Raw genomic sequence first — 18,393 nt, forward strand, 5'->3', positions numbered from 1 at the left:
ACTATAACCAAGAATTAATAAGATAAACTATGCCAATTTACAACCTGGTTCAAGAATTAAAAGTCTTTATTTTGAAAGCTCAAATATTTTTATGCATGTGACATTTACTTATGACAGAAACCAGTTCTAGAGCAGACTTTAAAAATAGGCCATAAATTCTAAGTTTTTAGTATCTACCTTAATAACATCCTATAGGGAAACAATATTATATAAAATGTTTTAGTCTTAAAATTCTTAATATTATGGTATGGAGGAGCAACTATCAAATATTTTATATGAATATTTTAGAAATGATTTTTTTTTAAACATTTTAAACCTAAGGGGGCTTGGGAAAAAAAATAAACAAAAACAAAACTAGCTTTCTCTAACCAGAGAAAAGAGGAATACAGTATGTGAGATTAAAAACCAGTAAATCACATAAGAACTTAAACATTAACGATTAGGGACCATCCATGAGATATTAGGTACAATGGTAGCACTAATGCATTTAAGTGCTACATTACTCAGATCTAGCTGGTGGGCTTTTACTTTTCCTGGATGGATTTTAACTAAATAGACTTTAGACATTTGGATATAGATAAATGCCTAATTCAGTAATTAGTATTTTAAAACTGTGAAACCTTTTAAGTTAAGTGGTCTATTAATTAACTACCAATTATCTTGTCTGACTAACGTATCAATAGAAGTAAATTACCTACTAGCTATTTGACAGATTTAGTCCTTTACCATGCAAAATTTCTTCAGAACATAAAAGGCCTAGAGTTAAATGCTTTTGCTTCCCCCTTTTGGCTAATCAGGGATCAATGTGCTGCTCACGTATAAAGGCCAAATGCAGCTCTTTGATTGAAAGGATCTACAGATAAACTTAGGCTTTTAGAAATAGCAACCAAGATTTTATACCCCTTCTGAAAAAAAACATCAAGTGAAGCAATGTTAATATTTGGAGGGGAACCATAGGATTGCAGTTGCTGAATCTCAGAGATCACCTTTCTATATTTCAAAGTTGAATGCAGAGGTATTTTCAAGGGTTTTTTTTTTTTTTTCCATTTTAGCAAGATAGAGCGCTTATCTGAATGATTTCTATGCTAGTGTTAAAGTGCATTTGTTCTCAATAGCCTTCTCCCAACTATGTGTTTCACAGATTATGCACACCAAAGTCTACCCCATATCTATCACTTCTTGACTGGTGACCAAGAGAAGATTCCTGGGAAATCTGGTAGTAGAACAACACTAAAAGGTGAAGTGCCACAGCAGACTGCAGACTTGTGCAGAACAATGTGGTAAGGGTCCTCTCCTTGAGGCCTAGTTATTGGGGAAAAAAATGATTGGTTGGTATGTATTCAATTGGAGCTTGATTCAAATTGGCATATCAAGAGCAGCTTTCTCAAAGTCCTCAGCCTCACACCTATGGACAGAGTTAACACACTACTGTAAAATTGAGCATACAGGTGGGGCAGGACGACTGGAAAAGTCACAAGTCAGTAGGAAACAAAAGGAGATACAAATAGTGAATGTGGGCTAGAGTTAAATGGTTTAAGTATCAGCTTGAGTTAGTTCAACAGAATACTTACCTTTTGAAAGTTCACTGCAATAGACCCACATGAGCATTCTCTAAATAGGTTATCTTCTAAATATGTCAGCAGAAGCCTATTACGTATTATTGAATATTTATTGAGTGACTTAAGAAAAAAGTCACTTTTTATATTCATCTGTTTGTTTTCTTCTGTTTCAGGCAGAAGAAAACAAACAGATGAATATAAACAACTACCTTCAGACAGCTTGCTGTCTACTTTGGGATAGGGCACAACGTAGACAAAATTATGTCAAAAATCCATACTATGCACCAAAGGATGGCAATGACAACAAATGCTGTCAAACAACAACAACAACAAACAACAAACAACAAACACCCAGGGAAAGAAAAGCCTTATGTGAGTCATTTAAGTGCAGTTTCCTTGGAAAGTAAGGGGTTGGACCAGATGGTCTCTAAGGATCCTTTAGCTCTGATATCCAAGAATGCCAGGAAGGGCTACAGTGGGGAGGGAAGGGTAGGCTGACAACTTGGACTAGACTTTAAAAGGCACAGGGAGTAGAGGAAGAGGCAATTCCAGGCAGCGAGACCAGTATGAGGAATGGTTTGGAAGTGGGAACATCCACAGCTTTTCAGTGATATCGACATGGTCTTCTATTTCACCGTCCATAACTTTAACTCTGAGTCAGGATCAACATACTATTTGTTATTCTACGAAAACAGACATTAACTGCTACTTAAAAGTCTGGCTGAAGATGATCTATTTAAATAATTGAACAAGCTCTTTGCTCAGCTGACGTACTTAAAAATGTATAAGGGAATTTTTTTTTTCCTTCACCCAAACACAGTAAAAAGATATAATCATTATTTTTTCTGGAAGGAAGACAACACAAGTCAGGCCAACACATCTTTGAAAAATCATCACTAACATTTTTGCTTAAGAGTACTACTGGAAGGAAAGTACTCTCAACAGTACTACTTAACCTTCCCACCCAAATCACTGTAAAAACTATAATATACCTTCTTTTAAATTTTAGTTGCAAATTTTCAATTTCTTCTCAAAAGGTTTTAAGTCTCGGCAAGAAGTCAGAAATTCCAACTCTAAAATGAATTTTCTGACTCAATATTGAAAATAATTCTTAAGTTTAGATGCTTAGGGGAAAAACAGCTGGAGAATTTAGGAGCCTCCCATATTTTAATATGAAGTGACATCATTACCACCAAGGCTTCCAAGAACTCCCTAAATTGTGTGGTTAAACAACATCTTGAGGCACAGTGAGGATGCTAGAAAGGTGCTGTGTTCCTCCTTGGTATACAGATTCAGTTCCACTAGAGATGTGATTCAATTTCCTCCTTATGTTAGAAAGTAGACTAGGCACGGTGGCTCACATGCCTGTAATCCCAATGGCTGGGGAGGCGGAAACAGGAGGATTACAAGTTCAAAGCCAGCTTCAGCAACTTAGCAAGACCCTAAAGCAACTTAGTGAGACCCTGTCTCGAAATAGAAAATAAAAAGGGTTGGGGATAGGGATGTGTCTCAGTGGTTAAGCACTCCTGAGTTCAATCCCTCGTATGGGGGGGGGGAAGAGGAACCTAATCTTAGAAGTACAGTATATTATCTGGGCATGGTGGCACATACCTATAATCCCAGCTACTGGGGAGGTCAAGGCCACCAGGATTAGAAGGTTGAGGCAAGCCTAGGCAATTTAGAACTTATCTCAAAATAAAATTTGAAAGTAGATGGGGATGTAGAAAAAAAGAAAAATACAATATTTCAATTTATGTGCATTTCTAAAGCTGAGGCTATGGATTTTCTGAGCCTAACACATTAGTCCTCATTTTATAGTATGTCTAGGGAAGACAAGATGTTCTCCTATTATAAATATTTTTTCACCCAAGACTATATGAGGTTTCTTTAAAAATCTGGTTACATTCAGATGAGGTGGTACTTGCCTGTAATCCTATCGGTTGAGAAACTGAGGCAGGAGAATTGCTAATTCAAGGGCAGCCTCTGCAATTTAAGGAGACCTTAAGTAACTTAGTGAGATCATGGTGGGTGTTGTTTTTTTTTTTTTTTTTTTTTTTGGTGGTGCTGGGGATTGAACCCAGGGCCTTGTGCATGCAAGGCAAGCACTCTACCAACTGAGCTATATCCCTAGCCCAAGATCCTGTCTTAAAATAAAAAAAAGGGTGGGAATGTGGTTCAGTGGTTAAGCGCCCCTGAGTTTAATCCCTGGTACCCAAAGTCTGATTACATTTGAAATTTTACAAGTCAACAAAATAATCAGAGAACAGTCAGGGAGGTGAAACTTCAGAGTACTTGGTGTAGGTAAAAGTTAGGAAATCTTGCATCATCTCAGTCAAAGGTTACTGGGAAAAAAAACAATTCCCAGTTGCCTGTGGTGCACACTATGCTACTGACAGCTGTGTATCTGTTTAAGGCTGATGCACTGACTGAAATCAACACAGTTCACTTTTACCATTCTTCAAATATGGAAACTACATTACACCTGCAATTTATGTCTGTCTTTTGTTCCAAATAGCAGTTTTTTGTTTTAGTCAGAATTATAATCATACAAGATTCTTGATAGAGTATACTGTCAAGTTTATTCAGTTGGACTAGCATTTACTCACCTAAACCAACCCTTTGATACTTGCTACCAGTAAAAAACAAAACCAAAAAAACACCTTTAATTCAGCTCCCCATACCCACTGCACATAATCAACACACACTGACATGCATGTACACACAGAGGCACATTCACATTTCCCTAAACTTTATCTTCTTACTCATTCAAAACATGGACATGAGTTAGCTCAGGTTATTTATATGTTCATTTCTAGAGGTTCTGAAAGGAAATGAAGCTCATGTTTAAAAAATAAAACATCAAAATAAGCTTCTTCCAGGATCAGAGAATAGGCTTGCTATTGGATAAGCAACATATAAATAAGTACTTCTAAAGCCAGATTAAGTTTTTAAGCAGTTGCTAAAAAATTAAGGGGTTTAATGTGACCTATTTAGGAGAAATAGTTCTTTGTTGTGTTCTATTAGAAGACTAATCTGCCCATGGAAAATAATATAAAACCCTATCTCCTTATCCCTCTAATTATTATTATTATTATTATTTTTTTGCAGTGCTAGGGATCAAACCAAGCCCAACATGTGCTAGTGTTCTACCACTGAGCTACACTCCCAGCACTCTCTACTTCTTCTTTATTGGATTCATCCTGTCTACAAAAGGGAAAATACTATGAGGAAAAAAAAGCATAAAGTGGGTCAACAGTGCACAGAATTACAGAGGAGAGCTTCACATCTGCCTTTATTAAAGATAATCCAGCTGAAAAGTTATGGTTACTTTGTCCCTCCAAGCAGACAGCCCCCACCACCACCCAATTCCTAGATGCTACATAGCTCTGCTGGCTAGAAGTTCACATTGTTTAAGTCCCACAGCTCAACAGGTCTCATGATGTCCTGCCCGCTCTGTGGCCCTATCAAGGTGACTTCTGTTCTCATTTGAGAAAATTTTCCAAGCTGAAAAAGTCCCGAGATGTCCTCCAACAGGACAATGCTATGGATCCTGGTGAAGATAAGTGATGGCCAGGGTGGCCTGATCACTCCCAGTGGACCACAAATGCTGATCTCAGAATCTTTGGCACTTTCTAAAATGTGGCTGAGCAGTAATTTGGAAGCCTAAACCCTGACTTTAGGAATTCATAAGAACAACCAATGTTTTATAAACTCTGTGGAAAGTAAAATAAACAAACCCAGGGTTTTATACTCTCTCTTGTTATTTTTATGGCAATTTTTCAAACTAGTTCACAATGTTAAGTCTTTTACCCTCTCAAGAAATACTGAATTTGGGGGAGAGGAGAAAGTAATGATTTAATAGTAACCAACATACAATGAAATTCACCATGGGGGAATAGCTCATTAGGAGGCTCGGTGATGGGAGTACAGGTGGCTTTTAGGCTGGCACTGAGATCTCTATCCTTCTCAAAGAGGGGCCCAGGACTTTAAAAAAAAAAAAAAAAAGGTTATATTTACCCAGAAGTGTGCATGGCAGTTGACCATCATGGTTCTCTCAATGAGCTCATCAGGACATTCCAGAAGGTGATGTCCAGAGACCACGCCAGCATTATTGACCAGGACTGAGACTTCACCAACCTCTTTGCGGACCCTTTCAGCGGTCAAGTAGACATTCTCCCTTTTCCCCACATCACAGGTGTAGGTAAAAACCTGCAAGTTACAGTGGGGCAGAATTTCTTCCTCACCATTCCCAGCTGTCCTCAGAAGTCCAGATGAGGGGGAGAAAATGGAACAGAGAAGGAGGTACAGAAAGTGAGTCACATGGCAATCAGAAGGACAAAGATCACACAAAACAAAAGTACTACAGTGAGCTTCAAATTTCTGACACCACAAGGCTTGCCAATGACTGAACTTACAGCTGCTTTCCTCCCCCCAGTCTTTGGAAATTGCAGCAATTTACTGGATAACTTTGCTTAGGGGAAAGTCATGTAATTGTGACAAGCCCAAAACAAGTAGACCACATGGGATCAGCTTGCTGGAGCTAAAGACACCTGCAAAGAACAGATCTCAGCCCAGAGAATAACACGGCACACACATTACACATTCCTATTTTGGGGGGTGGGAGGGGAAGCTGGGGGAAATTGACCAGAAATAGCTCTTAATATTCAGTATGAGCACCATCAAAATAGAAATTCACTTTAAAGTTCATAAATCAAAGCTGTAAATAATCATCTGAATTCATCCATAGGCAAAAAATGAATTTAAAGTTTCTCATGAAAAAGTAGGGGCCACTGACTTGTTCTTATTGGGGTGAAACAAACTAATGGGCCACATAAAAACTTGAATGGCTTAAAAACAAAATCTCTTCTCTGGAAACCCTTATCTTTTGGGTTTTGGAAGGGAACACACACAATCTGTATTTGCTACCCCTTCACACTAGCATCATTTCCAAATTTAAATCAAGAAAGCAGGTGCCAAGAAGTCTGTAACAAATCATGGACAGAGAGAAAGAGTGGCACTCAAATAAATATTCATATAGTTCAATATTTCTCCTGGAAATGAAAACTTCTGTCAAAAAGCAAGAACAATCATCAAATTTTCCTGGACCAATATTTTATGTTTGGTTACAGTTTCCACTTAGGCTTTTTCTTCTTCATTGTCTTCTTCTTAAGTCTCAGATTCAGGTTATACAAAAAATGCAGACTGGGGTGACCAGAAACATGAAAGAAATTTACATGAATTCATGAAGCTGAAATCCTTCAATAACTTTCTCAAGAGGCAGGTCATCTCTCAGTCATGCTGGGGTCTGTAGTAACTAAAGCACTTACTTATCACAGGCGAAACAATGTAATTATTTTCTTTTGGCTAAAGTTATAGCGAAACCATCAATACTGCCCTCTTCTAAGGGGTTCAGACCGCAGTAACACATATACACGGATACAGTCCAGTCTAGGAACAACTTCTCAAAGACGCTTCTGTTTCCCATCATGCGAATGCAAACAAGAGACATTTCTTAAGGAATTCATCCTGAGGTAACAAGTTCCTTCTGCCTTCCCTAGGCTCAGAGGGCATAGGAAACACCAGAGTCGTCCCCAAAGGGACGGACCTCCTTAAAGGGCTGGGTTTGGCACACTTTCCTCCTTCCAATAGTGCGGTGATCATTCTCTTTTATTAGGGGGTAAATTCCACTCGTTTTCCAAAAGAATGATAGGGTATTCTTTTTCTCTAGAGCGGGGCTGACCATGACAGTGGGATTTGGGGACCTTTCAGGGGAGAGTGCAGGGAGGGGAGAGGTTTTACCCAACAATGCTCGGGCATGAGTCCGAGTTACCTTGCAGCGCGGCGGCATCAGCTGCCTCCAGGTCGCGGTAGATGTGGCGAACCATGCCCGCCGTCTCCTCGTTGCTCTGCGTGTTGATGTCCCAGAGCACCAGCAGCGCCCGGCGCCGGGCGAACTCAAGCGCGAAGAGACGGCCCAGGCCGCTGCCCGCGCCCGTGATAAGGCACACCTGGCCGGCCACGCTCTTCTCCTTGGGCCGCACCAGCCAGCGCGCCGCGGCCAGCACGAACGCCCAGAGCACTTTGAAAGTGACCACGAAGAACTCCACTACGATGTTCATCGCGACGCCCGGGGGCCCGCGCGAGCCCAGAGCCCCTGTCCGCGCCCACCCCGCGCCAGGCACACCAAAGGAGCCCTTGTCAGAGCGGCCGGGACCAGAAGGCTGCACCCCGCGCCTGTCCCCGAGGTGCCCGCCGGACCACAGTGCGCGGCGCTGCTCTCTGCTAGCGCGGTGCTGGGCTCCGCGCAGTGGCCCCGGGCTGTGCCCGCCGCGGCTGCCGCCCGGCTCGGCGCCTCCTGCCGGCGGCCGCCCGCCTGTCCCGGAGAGTCCTGCCGGCCGGTCCCGCTGCAGCGGCGGTGACAGCCGTGAGTTAGGCGACGCGCACTGCCCTCATGGCCAAGCTGCCGCCGCCCGAGCGTCCCCGGAGCCGGCGCAGCGGCTCCTTCTCACCCCGGGGAAGGAATGAGCGGTGGAGACCGCACCGGCTGGCCGGCTGCCGCAGGAGTTGTCAACTTGACCCAAGTTGCTAGAGGGTGGGAGAGTGGGGTGCGGGGCAGCGGAGCGCCGGAAAGGGGGGACTCGGTAGGCTCAGGCGAGCGCTGCCCAACGGCTTGCAGCTGCCCCTGCGGTCTCGTGTCCCCCTGCCCTGCACTCCCCGCGGCTGTCACTCGGGTACCGGGCTCCGCAGCACAGCGCCGCTTGCAAGTTGGAGCGCTCCCGGCCGGCTGTGAGAGGGTTCCACGCTCCGCGCTATATAACCCGCGACGGGGAAGAGCCGGCGGCGGCATCGGCTCGGCCCTCCCTCCGCTCGGCCCTCCCCGCCCCCGGGCGCACCCCGCCCCCGGCCCAGCCCCCAGCCCTCCGCCCGTCGTCCGCCGAGCCGCGCGGGGCAGCCCCTCTCACACGGCCGTGGCCGCAGCCTCCAGCTCTCATTGCACCTCCCTTCGCAGCTCACGCCCCCTGCCGTAGGTCGTCCCTGCCTCCGCCTGTCAGGCCGCGCGGTCGGCGGAGCCCCGGCCATCATCCCCTGGCCGTCGCGTCCTCGCTCTTCCCGGTCTTGCCACTTTCGTTAGCCAGGGGACTTCGGACTGCCCCGCCTGCGATCAGGCGCTGCGGAAGACAGCCCTGCAGGCTAGAGGACAACGAGAAGGACCTCGGCAGCGCGGCAAGGCGGGTGCCAGAGTCTGACTACCGGAGGCAGAGAGTTGAGAAGCGGCCAAAAGTGGCTTCGAATCGCTGCTACCTGTTTGGGACATTATCCCAAAGGCTCTCATTTTCTTGGCTGAAATCACCACCCCGGTAGTTACCCACAGCCCTGGTCAGGCGTCTCCCTCCCATCGAGTGGACTATGGAGTGATGCATGCCGGGGTTTGTAGTTTATTCCCCAGGGGCGTGTTATTTGGTTAATTTACAAGGTGGAAGTCGAGCTAATCCTGTCAACGCAACCTAGGGATTAGGACCCCGAGCAGTCAAGGTGTCACCACTCTTTGCACTTGAATTGATTAAAGTCTAACTACTGCATTTGCTTTTCCCACAAAAGTTTCCCCCAAAAGTTGATTGGAAGAAGCTAAGTCGGGCATTTCTTAATTTTGCAACTTCAAGGTGGGCTCTCAGCTCTGAGTTCTTTTCCGGCTTATTTTAGGACTCCTATAAATCGTGGGGCTTCTCTCGCCGTCTTTAAGTGGGCAGTGCGCATGCGCCAACCTCCTCTTTTCCGGCTGGAACCATGGAGGGTGCCGAGTAAGTTACTCCTCGTCCTCTCGAGAATCCTCCTCCATCCCCGAAAATATAGGCCATTTGTCTCAGTTTTTCCCTGTCTGGTTGTACTTCTTACCTTTTCCCACTTATCTGTGTGTTTGTGACGCTCCATGACACCAGTAGGGACCCCGGGCTGGGATGGGATGCGGGCGGCCATAGGGTGAAGGTTTTGGAAGTACCGGGAACGAGGTACCAGCGCAGAATTTATGTATGCATCCAAGCCGGTTGGGCAGAGGTCCATTCCTCGATGGAACCGAGGTATATCGAGGCCGGTACAAAACCTCTTGAGTTGAATTCATCCTTTGTTAGTACTTGGCCCAGGCGTTTTTGCTTACAGGCCTTTGCTTTCAGTATGCGTGGCTTGGGACTTGAACCAGAGTGGAATTTGGCCTTTTTATTTTGAGAATCCCAGGTTCTTTAGGCAGAAAGTTAGGTGTCTTTGTAGCAGTCTTAAGGTTCTGATACATCTTGTGTAGATATTTTCTAGGTATATTTTCCAGGTTTAATTGTTGGAGGCCAGGACTGGAGCTGGAATGTTCATTCTGTTAATGTCACATTTGCGATTGTGGTTTATCTGAAATGTGTGTTAGAAGGCGAAAATTACTGAAGGAAATTTAAAAATTCTGTTAGACTGGAGCATGTTAGGGTAAAGATACCAGTGATAGTGAAGAGCCACTGATGCCCCATGTGTTAACACTTTGCTCAGTACAGCATGGGAGTGATGCAAGGCAGAAAGATTTCTGAACTATTGATAATATTCTTTGTATGCTAATGACAGAGAGAAGAAAAAGAAGGTTCCTGCTGTGCCAGAAACTCTTAAGAAAAAGCGAAGGAATTATGCAGAGCTGAAAGTAAAGCGCCTGAGGAAGAAGTTTGCCCAAAAGATGGTAAGTTAAGGTTTGGATGCACTCAGCTTTGAGAGGAGTCCATGTGGTTGGGATTGAGAATGAAGTGAACCTTCTTAGCTAGACTTGTTTACTTCACTGTTGTACCAAGGAATTGCTTGAAGCTTCCTAATGTAGCTTTTGGGAATGTTAACTGTACTGTGGCAAGAAAAATTTCAAGGGAAGATTATTTTAAAAATTGCTATTGCAAATTGTTTGGGAGTTAAGAATCATGAATAATTGGTAATTGTTTTTCAGCTTCGAAAGGCAAGGAGGAAGCTAATCTATGAAAAAGCCAAGCATTACCACAAGGAATATAGGCAAATGTACAGAACAGAGATTCGGATGGCTAGAATGGCAAGAAAAGCGGGCAACTTCTATGTACCTGCAGAACCCAAATTGGCATTTGTTATCAGGATCAGAGGGTAAGTTCAGTTTTTACTGTATCTGGTTTAAAGGGAATTTTAGAAGCCTCGGTAAAATTTCCTGTTAATTCAGGAAGGACTTATCTAAAATATGGGAATAACAATGCTCAGGTGTGACTAGAAAAAAGCATGGGTGTCATTTTAAGGGGTTAGTTACAAGCCCTGCCCTAAAGCTCCTGTCTACTTTAATTAAATCAGGAGGAGTTCAGGATCCTGTCAGTTGATTTCAAAAGAAGTTAAAGTGTACAATCAGTATGGTGCTATAACAAAGATAGGTGATAACACAAGTCAGGACCTTTTATTGGTACTTATCAAAAAATAGTTGGAGAGGAAGCAGGTTGATGGGAATTATAGGGTAAAGAGGAAAAACATCAGTGATATTTGGTTTTTGTGGGACATGTGTGATCAGTTTGTTTAGTTTCCTGTCAGTTGATAGTAAAAACTGATTTAAAAAAATTTTTTTTGGTCCCTTTTCACTGCAGTATCAATGGTGTGAGCCCAAAGGTTCGGAAGGTGTTACAACTTCTTCGCCTTCGCCAGATCTTCAATGGCACCTTCGTTAAGCTCAACAAGGCTTCAATTAACATGCTGAGGATCGTGGAACCTTACATTGCATGGGGGTAAGTGCCCTTTTTTCTTGGATTTCTGCTTGGCAAATAGGCTGGTATAGCGAGGTGAATTTTAGATGTTTTGATAGCAGTGACCTTTTTCTTTGATCATGTATGTCTGCTTTTCGTATTTCAGGTACCCAAACCTGAAATCAGTGAATGAACTAATCTACAAGCGTGGATACGGCAAAATCAATAAGAAACGAATTGCCTTGACAGATAACGCTTTGATTGCTCGATCTCTTGGTAGGTTCTTTTTGTTTGGGGGAAGTTTGATATTAGATGGTGAAATTTTATGGCCTCTCATGTCCTTAATTTTCTCACTAATGAACCTTCACATTATTTCCTATAATCCTTCATTAAAGAAAACATGAGATAATTTCATTGCACAGATGCTTTGGCACTGAGCTACATCCCAGCCCTTTAGTTTTTATCTTGAGACGGTGCCCTCAAACTTCTGTCTTCTGTCTCTGCCTGTGCCAGTAATCCCAGTGATTCAGACATAAGCATGCAAATATGGCGCCCTTCTGTTTACTTCTTTTTTTTTTTTCTTTTTTAGGTATACGGTATACATGATTCTGTTTACTTTTGATTTGCATTTAGCTCAGCTTGTAAATGTGCTTTTTTGTATGCCTTAAGATTTAAGCAATCACAAATGAATTTTTTTTCCAGGTAAATATGGCATCATCTGCATGGAAGATCTGATTCATGAGATCTACACTGTTGGAAAACGCTTCAAAGAAGCAAATAACTTCCTGTGGCCTTTCAAATTGTCTTCTCCGAGAGGTGGAATGAAGAAAAAGACCACCCATTTTGTAGAAGGTGGAGATGCTGGCAACAGGGAAGACCAGATCAACAGGCTTATTAGAAGGATGAACTAAGGTGAGAAACTGCATCCTGGGAGAAAGTAGTAGTCTTAATAATTGAATGTGGTGATTTTGAATATAATCAGTACTCTTCAGTGGGGGAGGGGTGATAAATGATTAGTTGGTTTAGTTACTCCTCTACTTCCTTTTGAAGACATTTCTGAAGGGAAGGAACCCCCCCTCCTTTTTATCAATTTAAAAATGGAAATTGGGTGTCCTTTAAAATACCCCTAATTTAATGTTAATCTTTAGCTGCTAAGAGTCTTTAATAGGTTTATTTTCTTTCCCTTTCAGGTATCTACCATGGTATTTTTGTAATCTGGTCAGTTAATAAAACAGTACCTGCTCTCAATGTATTGGTGATTTGTTAGTCTGCCTCTGCCTTCCTTCAGCTATGATGGTGAATCTTTTTTTTTATGATGGTGAATCTTGGTGTGTATACGAATTCAGTCATATCAACAGAAAACCTGGGTCAAGTTTTTATGTTGTGAAAAAACATTTTATCATACACATTTAATTGCTGAAGTCCCATGTCTCAGACACTGGCTTATCTGAAAACTACCGTGTGAATGTGTTATTTTTCCATTTTTTCATTCTTATTTTGCATCTTTGCCCAAATTTAGATGAGATATTAGTAATTCCATTATTACATTGTGGATATTAAATAGAAGTGAAATTAAAACACTTGGCAGTTGAAATGAGTGAGCAAAACTTTGTTATCCTCTACATGTAAAGACTTTTTATTTCAAAGTATACAACGAAAGCAAAGTTTTTGTAGTCACTGGATTTTTTTTAATTTTAGGTGGACACAATATTTATTTTTATGTGGTGCTGAGGATCAAACCCAGTGCCTCACATGCTAGGTGAGCACTCCACCACTAAGTCATAATCCCAGCCCCCATGTAGTCATTGATTTTATTGCTGAGACCTTATTGCAGCAATGTGAAATTTATCCCTTGTTGATTTTTTTGGCACTATTAAACCAGAATCATTCACTGATTTTCAATAATTGAAGTTTCTAGACAAATACATTAGGAATTTCTTTAAATTATTTATAATCCAGAAGCTATTTCTCTGCCTTAGTTTCTTAAGAGTTCATGAATTCTGGAGGAAAAAAACAGTATTTCATAAAATCATCTTACATGTTTGTGAGAATATCTGTTGTGTCAGAGATTTGTTATAGTAGGATCAGTGTAAAAAAAAATACATATAGTATGTTAATCTCTAGGTGGAGCCAAAGAGTTTTAAGTTTTGAAGCTTATCCTCTTTTTGCTGTTAAATGAGTACCAAACCCCTGTCTTCACACATTCACTGTCCTGAAATGGAGGAGTATTTCAGAAGATGTTAGACCTTGGTTGACTTCCAGGTTTTTAGACAATGGTGAGGGCCATCAGTGGCCTTTGCAAAATCAGAGTAAAGTTGTATAGATGGCGTTATTGCTAACTGCTTAGGTGTAGGTGGGTGGCTACACTACAATGTTAGAGGAAATTTTTATTGGGATAAGAATAACAGGTGCTTAGATACAGGGTAGAGGTATTTAGCAGAATTTTTTAAGAGCAGTTTTAGGTTTACAGCAAAAATGAGCAGAAAGTATAAAGGGTTACCACACATCTCTGTCTCCATATATAGCATCTTCTGTCTCAACTCCCTACCACCACCCCAGTGCTATATTTGTTAGTCACTGGATTTATATTGATATATCATCTTGTAAATAGAACCAGAGTGGAGAAACAAGGGAGGGATTGTAGAGATCCAGGATTGTCCACTCTGAAGCTCATGCAGGGTGATTAGGAAATCAAAAGATAGTTGTACAGAGTATGAAGGTAAGTAGGAAAAATTTACAACATTGCTGTCTGCTGGTGACAGCAGTTTTCTAGGGCATAAAGTGAAATGATAATCTGACATAGAAATGAGTGGGTATGAAAATATTTTGTGAACTGTGGAGATGATAGTTGGCACCTTATTGAATCCTACCTCTTTAAATTTGCAAAGGGATGTCCCACTTCCCCATTCATGTGAATCTTGACACCTAGTAGGATCAAAAAGTCACCTAATCTCTTGATTTCCATTTTACTTCGTATTTATTTGTAGGTTCGTTTTTTGGTTGTCTAGATTAAGAATGCAAGTTTGGCACCAGGCTGCTTGTGTTCACATCTAGTCTCAGTCTGGGCCAATAAATCCTGTTTAGTTTCTTAATTAGCAAAATAGGGGAAATGATGGCATCAGTTTTAATAGGATTTCAGTGAAAATTTAATGTAAATGTTTCGTGAAATGTTTGGTATTGGTAGTAAATTTGAGCACTTCAAATGTACAACTGGGAGCAATATAAAATAGCCTCTACTTTGTCACTCTGATGGATGAAATGGACAACAAATGATAAGCTGAGTGCTACAGGGATGTACAGAGCCTCCTGATATCTTTTGGCACCCAGCTCCACAGGAAGATGGACAACTTTCTGTTCCTTTCTTTTGGGGGGTTTAAATATATATTGTCCACTTTTTGGTACTGAGGATTGAATCCAAGGTGCTTAACTACTGAGCCATATCCCCCCGTCCTTTTTATTTTGAGACAGAATCTTGGCAAGTTGCTGAGGGCCTCACTGAAATGGTGAGGCTGGCTTTAAACTTGGGATCTTTCTGCCTCAGCCTCCCAAGTTGCCAGGATTCTAGGCACACACCACCCCCACTCCCCCCACTATTGACAGATTTGATGTCAAAGCAGTCTGTTCTTGTTTTTTGTTACTGGAAATTGAACCAAGATGCTCCTAACCACTGAACTGGTGTTTGAGAGAGGACCTTGCTGAGTTGCTGGGATTACAGGTGTGCATCTCTACTTCCAGCTATAGCATTTCTATCTGGCATTCATTTTCCCCAGCCACTCCCCAGTGTAAGACTTAATATTTAAAATGCCTGGTACATTGTAGGCACTTAGCTCTAACCTCTTAAGCCATTTACAATTTTGAGTCTCCAGTTGGCAGTCATTGGGTATTTGGTGATGGGGAATGGTAGGAGGAGGAGTGGGGAAGACTTCATTAGTAATAGAACATGTTAAGAGAATACTATTCATGCTATCTATGTAGCTAGAAGCTTTCACAAAGGAGGTAGAATTCAGACCCCTAATGACAGAACAGAAATGGCAGAAGTTTCAAGTAGGAATGTAATAACCAAGAGGATATGAGGTTGAGCCTGGTGGCACACATCTGTAATCCAGTGGCTCTGGAGGCTGAGGCAGGAGGATCACGATTTCAAAACCAGTCTCAGCAATTTAGTAAAGCACTAAGCAACTTAGTGACATCCTGTCTCTAAATAAAATACAAAATACAGCTGAAGAATACGACTCAACGGTCGAGTGCCCCTGAGTTCAATGCCCCCCCCCAAAAAAGGGATGAAAAGAAACCATTTAGTAATAAAGGTTTGATTACAATCATTGAGTCCCAATGCTGCTTTCATCCACATAATTCTATGTAAGTGGTTCTAAGTGTTGGGCCACTTAGTTCAAGGTCTAATTGCGTTGGAAAATTGAAGCATGAATGTGTTGAACAGTCTCCCTGGAGTCAAACCATATCTCGTGCAGTTTGTAGCTCTAGTAGAGAGGAGGTGTCAAAAAACAATTTGGCAAAGTGCTGAGGCTGTAGATCCTACTATGCAAAATTAGTGTGCTGTGCCTTAAAAGAGGGGACACCCTAGTTTTCAAAGGAATCAAGAGCACGGGTTAAAATACCCATGAAAGCCTGATTACTTTAAATCTGAAAAGTTAGCTAGCTGATGAGCAAACAACCCAGAAACTACATACACCTGACTGATTGCCCATTACCTAACCTTCCCCTCGTGTTGTGTCACAACTGACCGCTGATAAAACCAGCCTTTTTTCAGCACTTGCTCACCTCAGCACCCCAAGCAGTGACCTCTGGTGCATGCCCTGGAATCCTGGCAGCCTCTTAATCTTACGCAGGCAACCATCCTGGTCCCTTAAGGCTAGGTCCCTTCCTCTGCAGGACTGGCCTGCAACCCAGTAGAGCGGAGCCCGTAGCCCCAGGCGACAGGCGCCTAGCAACCAATGCGCGCATTGGACGGGCGTGGCTGCAGCTGCCCCGGGCCGGGCGGAGCTGAGCCACGCTGCCCAGCATCGCAGGGCTGCCGGCCGCTGAGCATGAGCATGCTTGTCCTGAGAGCAGCTCCCGTGCGAGTGCGCGGCCGACTGCCTCGTCCCACCACTGTGGACAGCACAGCAACGTGGCCGGGCTGGGCCAGGAGCTCGAGTCGGCACAGGGCCGCCGCTGGCTCCCGCGCTGCCCGTTACCCCCACTGCAGTCGTCGCTGGCAGAACTACCCCCCTTTTTACCACGGGCCCGGCACCACAAGAAGCCCTTCCTCTCATACGAGGAGCTGCAGGGACAGTGAGTGCGGATGCCTGGCCGCCTGGCCATCTAGCCCCAAGGCGTTGGAGGTTGGGAGGGCCGGGACATTTCCGGGTCAGGCCTGAGGGGGAGGATGATTCCCCTCCCAAGAAGAGGGAAAACGACCTAGAGAGACACCTGGGCTGGTTCCTCTAAAACGGAGCTGCCAGAAAGAATAGTCACAAGGACCTGATCAAGTATACACTGAAGGGTCGGGTGACAGGAGATGGGGAATGAACCAGGAGAAGAAAGCTTACTTGCTAGATATGTAAATTCCATTCCCTCTCCCCTTCTGATACTGGGCAAACTATCTATTCATTAAGTGGACACACCCTTACAGGTTCACTCTCCACCCCTCCCAGAACTTAAACCTTAAGGGAGTGTGGGATGTGCTTACTTCCTTCTTTGATTGCCATGTATCTGCCTTTCTCCCACACTTGGCACCCAACCAGATGGGCCAGGACTTTGGAGGCTGACCCTATTAGATTGCATAACCCAGTTTTCATTTCCAATTTTGCCTTGTACCAGTTCTGAGTTACCTATCATTTGTGTGCTACTTTTTTCACTAGGGCTTAAAGCTACTAGAAAATAGTTGCATTGCAGGTAGACTTGTATTGTCATCTTTTCATCTAGCCTTTTTGGGGTTATAGATAATCATGGAAACTGTAGAGCCTCTCTCTGGATAAATGCAAACAATTTTGCAAACAATTTTAAAGCATTATACTCCCTAAAGCACAAAAATCTCTGCTCTTTAAATACAACTGTGTGTGCATATGTATACTTAATAGTGTTAAAATCTATTAGAATTTTATTTTAAAAAATACTTCTGACATTTTCATTTTAAAATTCTTCCTTACAGTTTTGAAATTACATTACAGTGCATTGGTACTTTTCATGGGAACACCACAGTATATAGAGTTGGAGATGAATGAATGCCTTCTTTATTTTCTACTACTTTCTCTTTAACCCCAGTTAGAGTTAATTTAGTGTTCATCCTTACATTCTTTATTTTTTGGTCATGAATGAAATTATGTATGGATTCTTTTGAAAAATTGCTTTTCCAATTAAGGTTCAGAGAAACCTTCCATATGAATTTTATACTTAAGGGGGTGTACTGAGTATTTCATACTATAGATGTATCAATTTATGTAACCACTCTTCCACTTGAGATTAGTTCCTTTTTTTCCCTATTATAAACAATGAAACAATGAACATTCTTACACCCAGGAACAGTTCTATAGAATAAATTCCTTAAAGCAGAATTGCAGGCTCAGATATATGTACATTTCCAATTTTGGTTGGATCTTGCTTTCAAAAAATTGTTTTTATGTATAATTATAATGCTTTTTATGTATAATTATATGTATATTATAAAACTAAAAAAATTTTAAGTATAAATCTAAAAGAAAATAATGAATCTTTTCCCAATTGCGTACCCTTTACTTGTTCCAGTATCAAAATACACAATTAAAAAAAATTTAAACATCTTTTTAAAAAATTGTGAATTAACTTTCTTCAGCAGGCCGTGATAAGGAAAAATGTTTATTAATTTAAAAAACAGTTTATGCTCGGTGTTTATTACATGTCAGTCATTGTGCTGAACACTTTGCGAGTGTTTTGAAATTTATTCTTTATACACCTTATGAGGGTCAGAGGCAGGACCCAATGATTATGTAGCTATTGAAGGGCAGAGTCAATATTAGAATCCAGTTTCACTCCAATGCCTATGTTCCTTGTAGGATTTGAATTCCTGCTTAGTCATTGGCTGAAATTTATGTTTCTTTTGGTGTGTTAGCTTTTCATCCCTATAACCAAATACCTGACCTAACAACTTAGAG

The 18,393-nt window shown here is 42.2% G+C and overlaps 3 protein-coding genes and 1 non-coding gene across 8 annotated transcripts in view; 2 read left to right on the forward strand and 2 right to left on the reverse strand.

Moving 5' to 3' along the window:
- Rdh10 (retinol dehydrogenase 10) overlaps nucleotides 1–8,342 on the reverse strand; it is a 28,418-nt gene extending 20,076 nt beyond the window's left edge. Inside the window, exons 1-2 of the mRNA XM_005335826.3 lie at nucleotides 7,390–8,342; nucleotides 5,577–5,812 (exon numbers count right to left, since the gene is read on the reverse strand). Of these exons, the coding sequence (XP_005335883.1) occupies nucleotides 5,577–5,812; nucleotides 7,390–7,678 (525 nt within the window). The 5' untranslated portion in view covers nucleotides 7,679–8,342. The remainder of the gene's footprint in view (nucleotides 1–5,576; nucleotides 5,813–7,389) is intronic.
- On the reverse strand, nucleotides 3,616–3,687 carry Trnaa-ugc (transfer RNA alanine (anticodon UGC)). Its single transcript has one exon. It is a non-coding gene; the product is annotated as a tRNA-Ala (tRNA).
- Nucleotides 8,343–9,260: 918 nt separating the features above from the next.
- Nucleotides 9,261–12,515, forward strand: Rpl7 (ribosomal protein L7). Its single transcript, XM_005335825.5, has 7 exons — nucleotides 9,261–9,358; nucleotides 10,155–10,263; nucleotides 10,519–10,685; nucleotides 11,168–11,305; nucleotides 11,430–11,539; nucleotides 11,966–12,175; nucleotides 12,454–12,515. Exons 1-6 carry the CDS (start codon nucleotides 9,345–9,347, stop codon nucleotides 12,172–12,174), a joined length of 747 nt encoding a protein of 248 aa, XP_005335882.1. The 5' UTR covers nucleotides 9,261–9,344; the 3' UTR covers nucleotide 12,175; nucleotides 12,454–12,515.
- A 154-nt stretch (nucleotides 12,516–12,669) lies between these two features.
- Nucleotides 12,670–18,393, forward strand: part of C7H8orf89 (chromosome 7 C8orf89 homolog) — a 36,068-nt gene continuing 30,344 nt past the window's right edge. For all 5 annotated transcript variants that reach the window (XM_078017027.1, XM_021733634.3, XM_040293952.2 and 2 more), the window contains exon 1: nucleotides 12,670–16,555. The gene's annotated coding sequence lies outside the window, so the exon portion shown is untranslated. The remainder of the gene's footprint in view (nucleotides 16,556–18,393) is intronic.

This window comes from Ictidomys tridecemlineatus, chromosome 7 (genome assembly GCF_052094955.1).
Source record: "Ictidomys tridecemlineatus isolate mIctTri1 chromosome 7, mIctTri1.hap1, whole genome shotgun sequence".
NCBI lineage: Eukaryota > Metazoa > Chordata > Mammalia > Rodentia > Sciuridae > Ictidomys > Ictidomys tridecemlineatus.

Bases quoted from the DNA above. Each gene is read 5' to 3' on its own strand.
- Rpl7 (XM_005335825.5), top strand. The intron at 10,264-10,518 runs GTAAGTTAAGGT...ATTGTTTTTCAG, and splicing joins AGAAGTTTGCCCAAAAGATG to CTTCGAAAGGCAAGGAGGAA. The intron at 11,540-11,965 runs GTAGGTTCTTTT...TTTTTTTTCCAG, and splicing joins TTTGATTGCTCGATCTCTTG to GTAAATATGGCATCATCTGC.